The sequence below is a fragment of the Varanus komodoensis genome, unplaced genomic scaffold, assembly GCF_004798865.1.
Source record: "Varanus komodoensis strain SLA01 unplaced genomic scaffold, ASM479886v1 scaffold14_1, whole genome shotgun sequence".
Lineage (NCBI taxonomy): Eukaryota > Metazoa > Chordata > Lepidosauria > Squamata > Varanidae > Varanus > Varanus komodoensis.
In genome coordinates this window covers 10,325,278-10,340,264 of record NW_025335438.1, presented here as the reverse complement: position 1 = coordinate 10,340,264, position 14,987 = coordinate 10,325,278, and the positions used below count along the sequence as shown (strand labels likewise).

Below are 14,987 nucleotides of genomic sequence, written 5' to 3'. Positions count from 1 at the left end.
TTTTTTTTTTTTTTTTTTTTTTTTTTTTTTTTTTTTTTTTTTTGTTACAGCCTTTTGCTTCCTTTGCTGAAACCAATTCCTGCCACACCAGGATGTGTCATTATTTTATGGTTACAAAATGTGGTTACACAGTTTATAACCATTGTAAAGTGCTATCAAATTCTGCAGCTCTGTAATAAGATTATAAAAATCAGGGTAACAGCTCATTTTTGGTTCTGGATTGTTTGACACTTCTTACATACTTGCTCATTCTGAACTGAAAGATATTGCACACTATTTCTACTTTCTGAAAAGATAAGCTTAGGCAATTTCCTGTGTAAACATGAAGGCTTTTGTTGGGGACCTGAAATTAAAGCTCTTCTCTTGATCAACATAAGCAAAACAAAAAAAGCAAGAGGAATAAATTGTGCATGCATCTTCTCATGAGCAGAGAAAGGTAACTCTCACAGATGATGCAAAAGTATTTGAGTGGTTGATCTTCTAACATTTGCCTCCCAATGTCAAAGAGCACTGAGTAGACTTATGAAAGAATGGTTCATAACTGTATGCACGTGTCTATTATAGATAAGGTACATATATAATAGAAAAGATAAACTGAAAGCATGGAATGGACAAGACTCAATACTTTCAAACAAGATCAGTTCTTTTCTGGGTCTGTACTGAAACAGCTCCCCAAATCCTGCTAAAGGCCAACAAAAAAAATCATAAATCACCTTTGTAAAATCAAAGAACTTTCATGCCACTTCTGCATATCCTCTGTAACAAGGATGCCACCAGACACCAATAAGCTGAAGAAAAACCTTGTCTCAGGATATCTCAATGGCAATGCACAAAAATCATAATGTGGCCCAAGATTAACGTCCAATACTCTCCATGTGCTACTTGGGTAGAGAACCAAGCAGAGTGACCTGAATTATTCTTACAAAATGACTGTGTTGTCTGTATGTTGCATCTTCCATATGTCTACCATTGAAGATTGATAACAGAACAAAACCTTGGTGAAGGGGGATTTGGAGGGTTGTGTGAGGAAGGAAGGAGACTGTGGAAGTCAGGAAAAAGAAAATGCAAGGTGGGAGGAAAGGGAGGTGAGGATTGCCTCCACCACTCCTCCTGCTCTGTGCTGGATGACTGTAAGCATCTCATTTCAGGAGTTTGCAGCAATAGCCATAAGACTGTGTGCTAATTGACCATTTCAGATAAAATCTGACTGATCATTAGGATAAGATTTCCAGAGGGCTACTAAAAGCTAATACCATGCTGGATGGGAAAACTAGGATTTGTGGTCTGGTACTTCTTCAGGATAGCAAGGCCACTCTAATGTATCAATCTGTGGAATGTGGCCAAAGTACCCATTACCCTAATCACCGAGAGGCCCTTTGAGAGGATCTCCAAAAAGGTTCTTCTCCATGCTGCCGTTAGCATCTTATTACATAATTCTTATTCATAGCTGAAAATAAAGATGCTGGTATGGAAGCATGAGATGTGCAAAACATAAGCCATGTTATTGCTTATCACTGTAGTACCGAGAAAACACGACAGAACATCACAAGAGCTAGGCTAGATCAGCCCAACTGTGGCAGCTAGAGAAACAATGTTATCTCTTATACAACTTGGGTGCAACTGCCTTTATGTTTTTGTTTTTTTGCTTTTGTTTTTGTTTTAACCATAGCAAGGGAATGCTAGAGAAAAACTAATAACTCAGTGCATTGTTTGAAAAGGCTGGGAAAGACTTTGAGACTAAGAATGTGAAACTTGAAGCACAGCACCTCAGACTCAGTAGGCCTTCAGGCTTTGTGCTGCTGAGCATGTTCATAAACTTTCCAGTCAATGCTTTCACACATGTTGCATCACAAAAGTGCCACCATTTCATCCCAAGGGTCTGCTGGACTGAAGCTTGCAGCACTTGGTTACAAATATGCTAATCCCAACTTCTTGTTCCTAGAGGTTAATTCTTTGCTTCAGTTTTAAGGATTCATTCTGGATAAGCTGGCGTCATTCATTAGTCCAAAATTGATTTATTAATTTAAACCTCCCCCTGGTGTGTGGTGATGTAAAAAAAGGCCTATTGTGTTTTAACTAAGATTGATAAGCAAATAATTGTAGTAATTTATCAAGTTCCAAAAAAATATAAATGCAATGCTGAAGGAAAATAAACAGAATTAAATGTTTAGGTACTGGCCCACCTTTGGAAAATAAATGGAATGGAAGGAAAACAGCCATCTATTTACATAAGAGAGTGGAAGCTTTTGCCTCATTTGAGGAAGAATTCATCAGCCTCTTCACTGTGATAAAGAAGGAGCAACAACCTCCATTTTGTCATATGCCATATTAGGCTTAGGATCTTTTCTGGAGCATGTAGCTCATCCAGGGAACTGTGATCACTTAAGCCTCACCCTGGCAACACCAGTCTGGTTCACACGTAATAACAACTCATGCATTAAGCAACCCACGGGCAGCTGGATGCAAGTAGTGCCTACCACTTTCTTTCAGCAACCTACAAATCACCTTTTTGTAGTTTGCTGAGTGCGTCGTCCAAACTCTACCTGCTGCATTATTTAGGGAGTTAACTAACAAGCAATGGCCTATTTAGCCCCTAAACAACCAGTGATCCAGCTCCTGATTTCACACCCAACAAACTACAAAAGAGCTGCTTGTGAGTTGCTGAGTAGAAGTAGATGTGGTGGGCATGCTTGTGTATGCCTGCTCCCTCCCAATTGTTCATGACAACTTGGAGTTTCTCCACTCTTGACGTACAGAATCCAGTGCCTCAAAATGTGTCCATACATTTACCCATATCTAACTTGATTCTGGTACTAAGTGATTCTGGAGTCTGTTCACTTTCTTAAGTGTGTGCATTTGCCAGGTCACACATGGGGAAGCCAATGAGAAAAGGGAGGAGATGGAAAGCAAAGAATAAGGCAAGGGCAAAGGAAAGATTGAGTGGGGCTGGCCCTACCCTAAGGCAAAGCAAGACAGCTATCTCATGCAAGGAATGCAGAGGGGAGTGGTAAGAGCATTGCCCTCCACCAGCTGTCCCTTCTGAACTGCAGCCCAACCTGAAAAGAATTGGCTTGCACAAATAATTTCTTGGGGATAAATGCAGCAAAATGGAAAAGGGGAGGGAACATTCATAACCCATATGTTATACTGCACCTTGTAGCATCTCACCGTACAGCATATCTCTGGCTCTACCTCCATTCTTTGGACGGAGTTGAGGGGGTCATATCTTTGGCCTATGGAAAGAGAAGGCAGGCAGCATAGGCAGGTGGATTAGGTTTGCTCAGTTTACTAACCTGAAATAAAGGCAACACCATCTGTGTTCAGGATATGCAATTTGATTTGTGGGGGTTGGGTCATGTCATCCAATGACATTCATTAGCAATATATTCGGGACATACAGAAAGTATGCCTTTCTTCATGAAATGCATAATTCAGTTGTTTCTGCCACCAGGTATCAAGATGTACACCATCTTAGGGCACAACTATGCATGTTCATGCAGAAATATCCTATAACTTACATCATTTCAGGAATTTATTCTGTCTGAGCATACATAAGATTGCACCCTTAGGTATCCTTAAACAGATTAGCTGGATTCATAAAGGATGGATCCATCAATGATAATTACTCATGATGGAACCTCCCTGTTCAAAGGCAGTATAACCCACCATTGCCTGGGAAACAGCTTACAGAGATGGCTGTTGCTTTCATAGTCTACTTGTGGATTCTCTGGAGCTTGAAAATTATGGAAGCTGTGGTCACCTGGTTGGACAAGGCTCAACCAGATGGATCCTTAGCCCAAACCAGCATGACTCCTCTTGTGTGCTCATGACCCTATTCTTTTAAAAACTATGGTCCCTCACTATTTTTCATATCTAGTTAGGCCCTTTCAAAAGCAGGATGAAATTCATCAGAAGCTCTGTTTATTAATAAGCTTTCTGTCATTATAAGTTTACATTCATGTAGCTCCCTTCATCTTTTAATTGCTATGCTTTACTATGCTCTAGAAGTATTGGTCAAGAAACAAAAATGAAGCTTTCAGAAGCTTTCTTCCAGTGCTTAATCCTCTTGTCACAATGCTTCCAGGTAGCTTACATTTAAATATAAATTACATTTTCCCTTATGGTAGTATTCTGTATAGAGTGGTGAGTCTTACAGAATCTCTGTGTACAGGAATGCAGCAAATATCTGGCAGAAAGCAGCAAGCATTTGAAAAAATGATCAGGGACTTTCATCAGAAGCCAATAGATGATGACTCTTAAAATAAACTTATTGTAAAGGCACCCTGAAGAAAGTTGTTTTCCTGAAAATACAATGAAGTTGCAGCTCTGGCACCTAGTTTGGGGTACCTGGCAAGGGACACATGCCCACCTTCTCCACACCACCCTGGTGGACTCCAACAACTGAGCAAAGGTCTGCTTGCTTGCTTGCTTGCTTGCTTGCTACATTTTACAGCCCAGTGGCACCAGGCCATAGCTGCAAAGTATGCTTTGTCCTTTAGAGTATTTATTTCTGAAAACGTTAGACTTGCCCAATACTGCTGCTTACTCTGTCTTGCACATGGACACACCCACAGCTACATACATAGAGGATACAGATATGCACCTGGGGGATTGAGTTTGCAATTAGTTTACATGATGATGATGATAAGCCCAAAGTCTGGAGTACGACTGCCTGGCGACAGTGACACACGCGTTGGTGACTTCCCGACTTGACTTCTGCAACGTGCTCTACATGGAGCTACCCTTGAAGACGGTCCAGATACTTCAATTGGTGCAGAATAGAGCTGCCAGGCTGCTGTCGGGGACTGGGCATTATGTTCACATGACTCCAGTCCTCCGTCAGCTTCACTGGCTTCCCATTGAAGTCCGGGCCCAATTCAAGGTGTTGGTGATCACTTATAAAGCCCTAAACAGCTTGGGTCCTGGCTACCTGAAGCAGCACTTATTTCCATATATGCCTGCCCACCCCCCTGAGATCAGTGGGAGAGGCCCTTCTCTGGGAACCCTCCGTGAAGGAAATTAGGAGGGTAAGTACTCGGAGGAGGGCTTTCTCTGCGGTGACGCCCAGTCTATGGAATGCGCTCCCCAGAGAGGTCCGCCTGGTGCCGTCATTATTTGTTTTTCAGCGCCAGGCGAAGACCTTTTTATTCAAGCGTCATTTTAATTGTTAATGTTATTTTTATTTTAAAGTTTTTTGGCCAGGGAGACTTATTTTATACAGTTATGTGTATTTTATATTGTTATTTATGTATTTTAATTTATTTATTTGTAAGCTGCCCCGAGGCTTCGGCGAATGGGGCAGCCTAGAAATTTTCTAAATAAATAAATACATAAGTCATTTTAGATAGCACATTGTAACAAATGCATACCTTCCACCAGGTCAAGGTACTGCAGGTGACTGCAGCCAGCTGTAGTCCTGTGTTGCACGCACCTGTCCATTCTACATGCTGGGTCTAACATACACGTGTATCTGAAGTTATACAGCTGAAGTGGCTTAGCTGCATACATTTAAAAGCAATTCATAATGGCATGACATGAATGAAGAGGGAGCATAGAGTACAAGAGGGGGCCAGGAAAGAATCTCCTAGGAGCTGAAAGGTCATCCAAGACCAGACGGGGATTTTAACACAGAGATAAAAAGCAGATGCTGAAAAGGAAAAAGACGCATGAAGATAAGTATTACTCTGTGATTGCCTGCAGGATTTCAAAGGGGTCAAGTTAGGCTCTTCAGCTTTCACCTACTCTTCCAGGTAGCAGTTAGGACCTGTTTCTTTTGTTGTTTTTTAAATAGGAAATAGTGCTCTTACTCAGTGTATGAGATAGCTAGATATACTGATCCATTTACTGCAATTTCAGTCTTATAGAAAGGTCATAATGGCCTTTTGTATACCAGCATGGTATAATAGAGACATCTACTGGTTAAAATGGGAAAACTTCCTTGGGATCCATCTGTGGAAATTCAGCCAAGGACTTGCTTGTGTGACCATCTTTAGTAAGTCAAGAATAAGGTACTTATCTTGGTGTCAGGTTCAAACGAAAGTCGCATAAGTATATTTAAATGCTATGAATGTCTAGACCTGTTCAGATGAAACTACACAATCTTGTTGTTTTGGGGGAGTGGCACTAGGCTGTGAAGCATGCAATACTTCAATATAAAACATATATAGGAGAAATATAACATTCCATGAAGTTTAACCAAATTAGATAGTACATCTTGCTTTGTTTACTCAAACAGAGAAATTTGCAAAATGTCAGGGGTCTCTAAGTAGCTTTTCGCAGCTGTTGAATGGGGAAAATGTGAGGTTTCTTGTGCAGAAGCATTAGGCTATATTGTGTTGGATGTATGTTCTTTTGAGATGTACTACATGTGAGTGATAACATAAAACATATACAAACAACATCTCCAGTAAAGTTGAGACAGTAAGAACTAAGTTGGAAAATCAGCTTAGGAAATTGGGATTGACTGGGAAAATCAACTCAATAGAATACATCTTACTGGGTTGTACCAGTTCAGTTTGTAGGTGTGATGTTGCATCTTGAATACTCTTCCATATAAAGACTGTTGAGTGCTAATGCAACAGTCCCCTTGATATACTAGCTTTCCTCATGCAAGGTATATTTTGTCATCTGGTGGTTACATATTTCCCACTGAATGGTGCATTCCAGCAAGCGCTGCCTCAGGAGGAATGTACTCCTCCTGTAGGGCTACCCCTGTTGTGTCCTCCCTGCTACCTGAAGCAGTTACCTCATTCTGGCTTTTTTCTACTATCATCTAGGTTGTCTCTCAGAATTTAAACTTAACTTCATGCACCTTCATTGTGTGCTTGCAGCTCCTTCGCCATCAAGAGTATTGCCCTTCCAGAATTTGTATTTCCACTGCATCCATGCCACTGTTACATCTCCCTTTGTAACTCCAACCCTAACCCTATGGTAAAACCTGTAAGTGCCCAGAAATGAGCAAAATGTGTGTCCTTTTAATGTGAGAGGGGTTAATTGTAGCATGGGAGCACTGTCTTTCAAGCAACTTATCTTATTTAACCTGACATGACAGAGATGCATGTCTTTGGCCATTTTCTGTCTGCTTTCCTACAGTTCTTTTTCAAACACATGCAGGAAAAATCTATATTGGTAACAGCCTTAATTATTTTAAGCTTTCCCAATGTATTTAATTCTATTATTTTAACATTTACTTTTCCCCTCAACCTTTACTATTATACAAGGAAGAAATTGTCTTTTGTTGTGTCAGTTTGTAAAACATTACAAATAATGTAATACTGTGTATAGACCACAACCTCTGGCTTTCAGTGCTATCACTGCAGCTAATCAATCACTGTCAGTTGCTGTTTGACCTGAAGATATTCTGGCCCCTACTTACCTTGTCTTTCTGTCTATATTCACTGAGATGTAGGTCATACGTGAATCTTCCAGTGGGGTTCACTCTTACATAAGTGCACAAAGAACTTCAGTCATCCAATAGGGGTTTAAAGTCACTCTTAGTCTTGTCAATCAGCCATAGTAGTAGAATCTGCGAAGTAGAACTTGGGAAAATAATGCTGGAGTTTTGTCACTATTGTACCTTCAAAATGTAATTTTGATGATGATAATTATTCATTTGGGAGAAATTCAGCCTTGGTTTGAATCTTATGTTATTATGCCTCTCTAAGGCTTGAACTGTTAGTTATCCTTCACTCTCTCTAAAATATATTAAGCACAATGATTAGGACTACTTGAGATTTCATCATTCCTAGGTAGCAGACTGTTAACTAAAAGTTAATCTTGGCACTATTTTATGCTGAATTATGGCAGTGTATGGTTGGTTTGTATATAGATGTGCAGGACTGCATGAAACTGAATTCTTTGAACAAATCAAATATTCTTTTAAAAATGAAAAGACATCTACTTGTAGTTGCATCAAGTAGAAATGCACTTTGTGTTTGTTCTTATATTCCATCCTGAACTGAGTCACATCTTTCAATTATTCATGTGATATTTCTAAACTTCTACTTTGCTAATTTTCTACTACTAATGTGGTATTTAGCATCAAGTCCTAGCTGAAGTCAGTGGAGAGACATATTCTAAAATTACCAGGCTTCAACTTGGTTCCCTGTTGCTCAAAAGAGCTAGCTCATCTCAGACATTCAGTACTTACTGTTCATTTTCCACTGATCACAAGTGTATTGATTTTATGTCTGGATGGCTTCCCATTCTTCCAACAAAATAAAAATTACCTCAGCTGACTTAATATTTCATCCAGTATTGATTATGAATACCTTATAATATTCAGAGCCCTACTGACAATGGTAGATGAAATAGTGAGTTGATACTACGCATTTTATTGCTTACCTGAAAATGTGTCAATAAGCTAACCAAAAGCAGCATCAAAACCTTTACTTAAAAATCAGTGGTGGCCTTTAACTTCTAAATCAGACTCAGGCAATTGCAGTGTGCATAGCTCTTGCATATGCAAGGGGGTAGACCAGCCATTTGTCATAGTTACAGAGGAGGTGAGGGCATGGCTGGTAAGCTAATTATGTAAATAAAGGATACACATACATCACTTCTGTGCTCAGCTCTGAGTGGCTCTCAGCTGCATATAGAAGCACATACTGTTCCAGGTGATGGTCAGTACACTGTAGTCCCTGTGTACCCATAACAAGGGGAAATGGGGAGGAAGGGGGCTCCAGTGGGTCTTAGGCTGACCCCACTTCACACATGCAGCTCTGGTTTCCTCACAAGGAGGGACTGGGTACAACCCAACAGCACGTGGCCAACCTCTGCTTGTGCACAGGGGCTGCTTCTTGCTCTCCCCCTACAGGGCCCCACATGCCTGTCGAATATGCTTCAAAAACACCTTTAACTCCTGTAGCAAATTGGGGAGTGGGCTACACAGGAAGGTGCAAGGAATAAGGAAAATCCATTCCACTGCTGGTGAATAGCTAGCATTGGCTCCATCCCAATGTGCCCATTTAAACCCAAGGGAAAAGAGAACTGGGTTTTGTTTTTGTTTAAGGTTCTGTAAAAGAAAGAATTCTGCAAAAAGCAGTTCTCTTCTGCAAAACTACTTTTCAGTGTCCCATCATCCAGCCTCCTAGGCCATAAAAGAACAGGTGGGCAGGACCACATCCTGCTGCACTGGGTAGTCTTAGGAAGCAATGCACCTCAATGCAGGTAGATGCCTGCCAAATTGCCTCAAAAGAATTCACATATTTTGCTGAGATTTAACAGATGCTGTCAGTGAGCCTTGGTTTTGCATTCACACACACATGAACAAGCACAACACCTAGAAAGGAAAGTTTATTCAGCAGAAAATATAGAGCAAGCACAAGCTTTTAACCCAATGTTGTCTGGACAACAAATATCCTTATTGCAACCTAACCTTACTCTATGTGTCCAAAGAGACAAAGAACTTCCTGTGAAACCAAAAGTGAAGCTGGTGGGGGAGGGGTGCCTCTCCTACACAGTAGGACCTTGACAGCTGTCCTATCTGTGAGCAGGAAGGGTACCAGGCATCCACATGCTGGGGTTCCAGACCCGGGTTCAGAGCTGGTCCCCACTTCTATCCAGAGCTTGTCTGCTCTTCCTAAGTTCTTGACCTTAAAAAATAAATTCTTGCTGCAAAAATAAGACCAGGAGCAGACTGTGAGAATGACCCTCAGCTTTTAATTTCAAAAGTGAGACTCAAAGTAGAAAGCCCCCTTTCTGCCAGTAGATGATACCATACTACTGGCAGAAAGCAGCAATGACTGAAAATGACTCCTGGTAAAAGGTAAAGCAGGAAGTAAGAAATCAGGACTGCAGCTGAATATTTAGAAAATTACAGAACTTTTCTATCACTAATGAAGAGCCTGACACTGTAATTTCACATAACTCAGCCATCAATTCAAAGGGAAACCACAGCTAAAAAATTAGAAGACTGAGACTTGGAAGGACAGCAAATAAGGCACTAGAAAAGATAATCAAATGTAAGGATGTTTCACTGGAGACCACAGTCAGGATCATGCGAACTCTTGTATTCCCAGCCACAGTGAAGAAAGCTTACAGGAAGAAAACTTATGTGTTCAAAACATGGTGCTGGAGGAGAGCTTTGTGAATACCCCGAAGCAACAGAAAGTCAAACAAGTGGGTCCTAAATCAAGCCAGAGCTTTGCCTAGAAGAACATTCAGGCTTTGCTGTGTAGAGGCTTTCCCACTTACAGAAGTCCCATGTGCAGGGAAGTCAAGTTCACTGCACATGGGACTTCCATGGTTCTCATTGCTACCCCGATGGGGAGCGACAGAGACACGATATAGTGATGACACCATATACAGAGCTGTAATGCCCACCGTACAGGTAATGCCTAGAGACATGTAACAAAAGGAAAATTACATCAACAATGAAAGCCAGCACCTGTTTACATTCATTGATTACTTTTAATTTAAAAATAGATATCCATTTTTTTTCTTCATAGAAGAAATACAAGGAGTTTTACAAAAGAAATCCCTGATACAGGTTGGATCCAAGATCTGCCCATTGAAGATGGAATGCGTCTCCACGCTGTCAGAGGTGTCCCCCGCTGCACCCGGTCCCCCACTTCTCTCCACACCACAGTCAACCCCATTCAGCCGAAACTTCTCATTGAGTAGAATCTTCAACCAGCCCACTTGAACAAGCAGGATCTGGATGCAACCCAAAACATATGAAACACAATAAAATAGTTCAAGTTACAATAAAAATAGATCAAGTTCTGATAAAAAGAGCTGAGGTTACTAAATTGAATTTCATACCTAAAACCAATGGTGAATTTTTAAAAAAATCATTATAAAAACAGGAAGACAAAATTTAAACTCAAAAGAAAAGCTCAGTGAAATAAAAAGGACTTAGCAGCACTGAAAGCTTAAAACCAAACAGTTCAACTAAATCTCTCTAGGGAGGGAGTTTAAAAACCTGGTTGCCACAAGAGAAATTAATCAGAAAGAATCCCCTTATTCAGGAAAACTGTCAACATACACAGTTTGATCTGTATCATATTTAAACCTCATTTGTTCTTTTCACAGCTTAATACAATAGCTGTGGTTTAACTGTTGTGACTTAAATTGCATACAGAAGATGCTTGCATAAGGATGAAAGGAATGGACAAAATGTCTATAATACTACATCTTTTCTACTTTCATTTTTCTGTTCCTATTATATATAATGATGTTCAAATGTTCTGTTAGAGTGATAGATGAGATGAAGAAGAACAAAGTCAGCTTTTAACACCAGTTGAAAATTGGAGATATTCCAATCAAAAGTACACCGTTACCATACTAAATACTAGTTAATGTCAGATGATGGACATTTATCAGAACATCTGTAGCACTGTGCAGGCATATGCCCATTCATATGTAGGCCAAAAATAGGAAACAGGATTTGAACATACATGTAAGCCCCTTCCTCAATGACCCTGCACACCCTGCTGTCACGAGACCTTTGTATGCTAAGCACAAAGTTTGAAAACTGCTCTATAAACACGTTCAGATGAACTTTGGTGGCTTTGCACGCCCATGTTCTTCCCTACTTTCGCCCCACTCATGAGCAGGTGAAGGCCTGCATAGGCCTTTTCTCATGGATTATTATGCACTGTGACTAGAATTGCAACTTTAAAGCAGAGCCAGGGAATGACTAAGGGACCAGGGACCAGATTCCTCAAACCCCTGCCACAAGAAGATAACGTGAGGAGGCAGGGCCCCACTTCTTGATGTCATTGGGTTTCTAGTGTGGTGCCATCTTACCATCTCCTAGTTGACACCTTCTTTCAATCTTCTGTGAGTTGCCATATTAGGATTCCCTGTAGGATAAAAACATGTCAACTGATTCTGTGGCACATAGCATTTCATCATCACCATTACATGTTTTGTTGTTCTTGCTTTGCTAAACATATAGCCTGATCTGCTAATAGTTCTGGCTGTTGTTTGGATTCCTGAAATGAACTTCATTTATTTGGAGATATGTCCCATTTGGTAACATCCTGTAAGCCAAAGTGAAAGAAAAGGAACCCTGTGACTATGGATGCAACCTAACTATGTGTGTTAACAATGCTATCAAAATGCATACAAATATCCAGTCATTCATACTTTTAACATTAGTACTAAAATCCTAGTCCAACAGAAAGGCATTTTGCTGTATATCCTGAGTACACTAATAAACCTTCTGAGAAGTGAATTCTTAAATGCAGAACAACCACTAAAATTTTCTTTCTAAATGCCTTTAATATTTAAACAAGCTATATGGCTGGTAACAGCACCACCATATACATTTGCCATAATTCCAGCTGTGTTTGGTGGAACTTACTCTCAAATATGCTTACAGAGGATTGCAGCCTAAGTTAAACATCTTGTGTTAGCACTTGGGAGAATAAATAGAAGCAAAGTAGTGGACCCTTCCTAATTGCATTGAGCTGAATATGACGACTTGTACTATTTTTGCTGATTGAATTTCAAGCAACCTTTATGACTTCCTAACCATAATTTTGCTTATTTTTGTTTTACAGATTTTGGCCATTGTATCCATTTTGTTCATTGTACTATCCACCATTGCTTTATCACTCAACACTCTACCTGAGCTTCAAGTAATTGATGAATTTGGACAGCTAAATGACAACCCACAGTTAGCACATGTCGAAGCTGTGTGTATAGCTTGGTTCACTATGGAGTATCTTTTGCGTTTCCTGTCATCTCCAAACAAGTGGAAGTTCTTCAAAGGCCCCTTAAATGTGATTGACTTACTGGCCATTTTGCCCTATTATGTCACCATTTTTCTCACTGAGTCCAACAAAAGTGTGCTCCAATTCCAAAATGTCCGCCGGGTAGTGCAGATATTCCGTATCATGAGGATACTCAGGATCCTGAAACTTGCTAGACATTCAACAGGACTACAGTCATTAGGATTTACCCTCAGGAGGAGTTACAATGAACTGGGTTTATTGATCTTATTTTTAGCAATGGGAATTATGATATTTTCCAGTCTTGTGTTTTTTGCTGAGAAAGATGAAGATGCCACGAAGTTTACTAGTATCCCTGCATCATTTTGGTGGGCTACCATCACTATGACTACAGTAGGTTATGGTGACATTTATCCCAAAACGTTACTGGGCAAAATAGTTGGAGGATTGTGTTGTATTGCAGGAGTGCTAGTAATAGCACTACCCATTCCCATTATAGTAAACAATTTCTCGGAGTTTTATAAGGAGCAAAAACGGCAGGAGAAAGCCATTAAAAGAAGGGAGGCACTTGAGCGAGCAAAAAGAAATGGAAGCATTGTCTCAATGAATCTCAAAGATGCCTTTGCTCGCAGTATGGAGCTGATTGATGTAGCCGTAGATTCCAGTAAGACTGAGGAAGCAGCCAATTCAAAAGAAACTCCCGATGATAACCACTTATCTCCAAGCCGTTGGAAATGGGCCAGAAGGACAATGTCTGAAACAAGTTCTAATAAGTCCTTGGAGAACAAATACCATGAGGTGAGCCAGCAAGATTCTCATGAACTACTGAACAATGCAGCAGCAGCATCCAGCCCCCAGCACTTGAGTGCTCAGAAACTTGAAATGTTATATAACGAAATTACTAAAACTCAGTCTCAGCCTAATCTGAATGCCACCTACCAAGAACTATCAGCAAAACCTCCCCTGTATGAGGAGGAAATAGAAATGGAAGAGGTAACTGGACAGAGAGAACCTCCAGTGTCAGGACCCAAGGATGTAGTGACTGACATGAGAAGCACTTCCAGCATGGACAGCTTTGCCAGCTGTGCAACTGATTTCACTGAGACAGACCGGTCCCCTCTTCCTCCGTACACCACTTCTCATGTACAACTAAGGTATCCAGCAGAGTCTGTCCATTTAGAAGACCAAAGAGCAAAGAGTTCTCAGTTGTTATCACTTGCAAGAGATAAAATGTTTTCCCCCAGAGACATCACTTTTGACTACTGCCCAACAACAATGAGCACTGAAAACACAGGCTCCCAGTCTCTGCTGCATGGCCATTTCCACTTCGACAGTGCTATGGAGAGTCCTAAAAGTTCTCTAAAAGGAAGCAATCCATTAAAATCAAGGTCCCTTAAGGTTAATTTTAAGGAGAACAGAGACAATGCTCCACAGACACCACCAAGCACTGCAAGACCATTGCCAGTAATGGCAGCAGCAGACTTCATGAAGTCAACCCCTCAGCATATCAGCACCATTCTCTTAGAAGAGAATTCGCCACAAGGGGAACGGCCCTTGCTAGGCGCTGATTCGCCGGTGGTTTGTCAGGGAATTTCTAAGAAATCGTCCCCTCTGTTTCCAAAGCAAAAGCTTTTTACTTTTCCTTCAAAAGAGAGGAGAAGCTTTACAGAAATAGACACTGGAGAAGAAGAAGACTTCATGGAGAGCCCTGGCATAAGACATGACAAGCAGCAGGACATCAAGGCAAATTGCTTTGGGGATAAACACAAAGATGGGAACCATTTAACAGAAGAGCCCATTGTCAGTTCTTCTTCCCCCAAAAGCTTGGGTCAGAACTGTACTCAAGACATTTACCATGGTGGGAGGGAAGTAAAAGGGGACAATAGACAAGAAAGTAACAAAATGGAAAACCATTTGTTTTCCCCAGAAATTCATACGAATCCTGGAGAACCTGGTTTTTGTCCCACCCGGGAAACCAGCATGTGACTAGTTAAGAGAGCAATAATGACAAAAAAACATTTCTTAAAACAGCCATTAGCAATGCCTATGAACTAAAAGATGGGAAGCCTCAAAGTATATAAAATGTTATTTTTGCATGGCATGAAGAATTGTTTAGTTTAAGTACTGTTTAATTTCAAAGTGGAAAACTGCTTTTTTTGTAACAAAACACAAAAGAGAGAAAAATTCAGGAAAAGAAATAATACAAGAACAGTGAGTAAAATAAAGAGCTCTTTTCAGAGCTCATCTTCTGCAATGTTTGACATTTTCAGTCTTTCACGTATGATTGTAGATACATTTTTCTAAAAA

General features: G+C 40.5%; 1 protein-coding gene across 1 annotated transcript in view; it reads left to right on the top strand.

Moving 5' to 3' along the window:
- KCNB2 (potassium voltage-gated channel subfamily B member 2) overlaps nucleotides 1-14,666 on the top strand; it is a 157,532-nt gene extending 142,866 nt beyond the window's left edge. The window contains exon 2 of the mRNA XM_044424196.1: nucleotides 12,510-14,666. Coding sequence (XP_044280131.1) covers nucleotides 12,510-14,666 — 2,157 coding nt within the window. The remainder of the gene's footprint in view (nucleotides 1-12,509) is intronic.
- The last annotated feature ends 321 nt before the right edge of the window (nucleotides 14,667-14,987 follow it).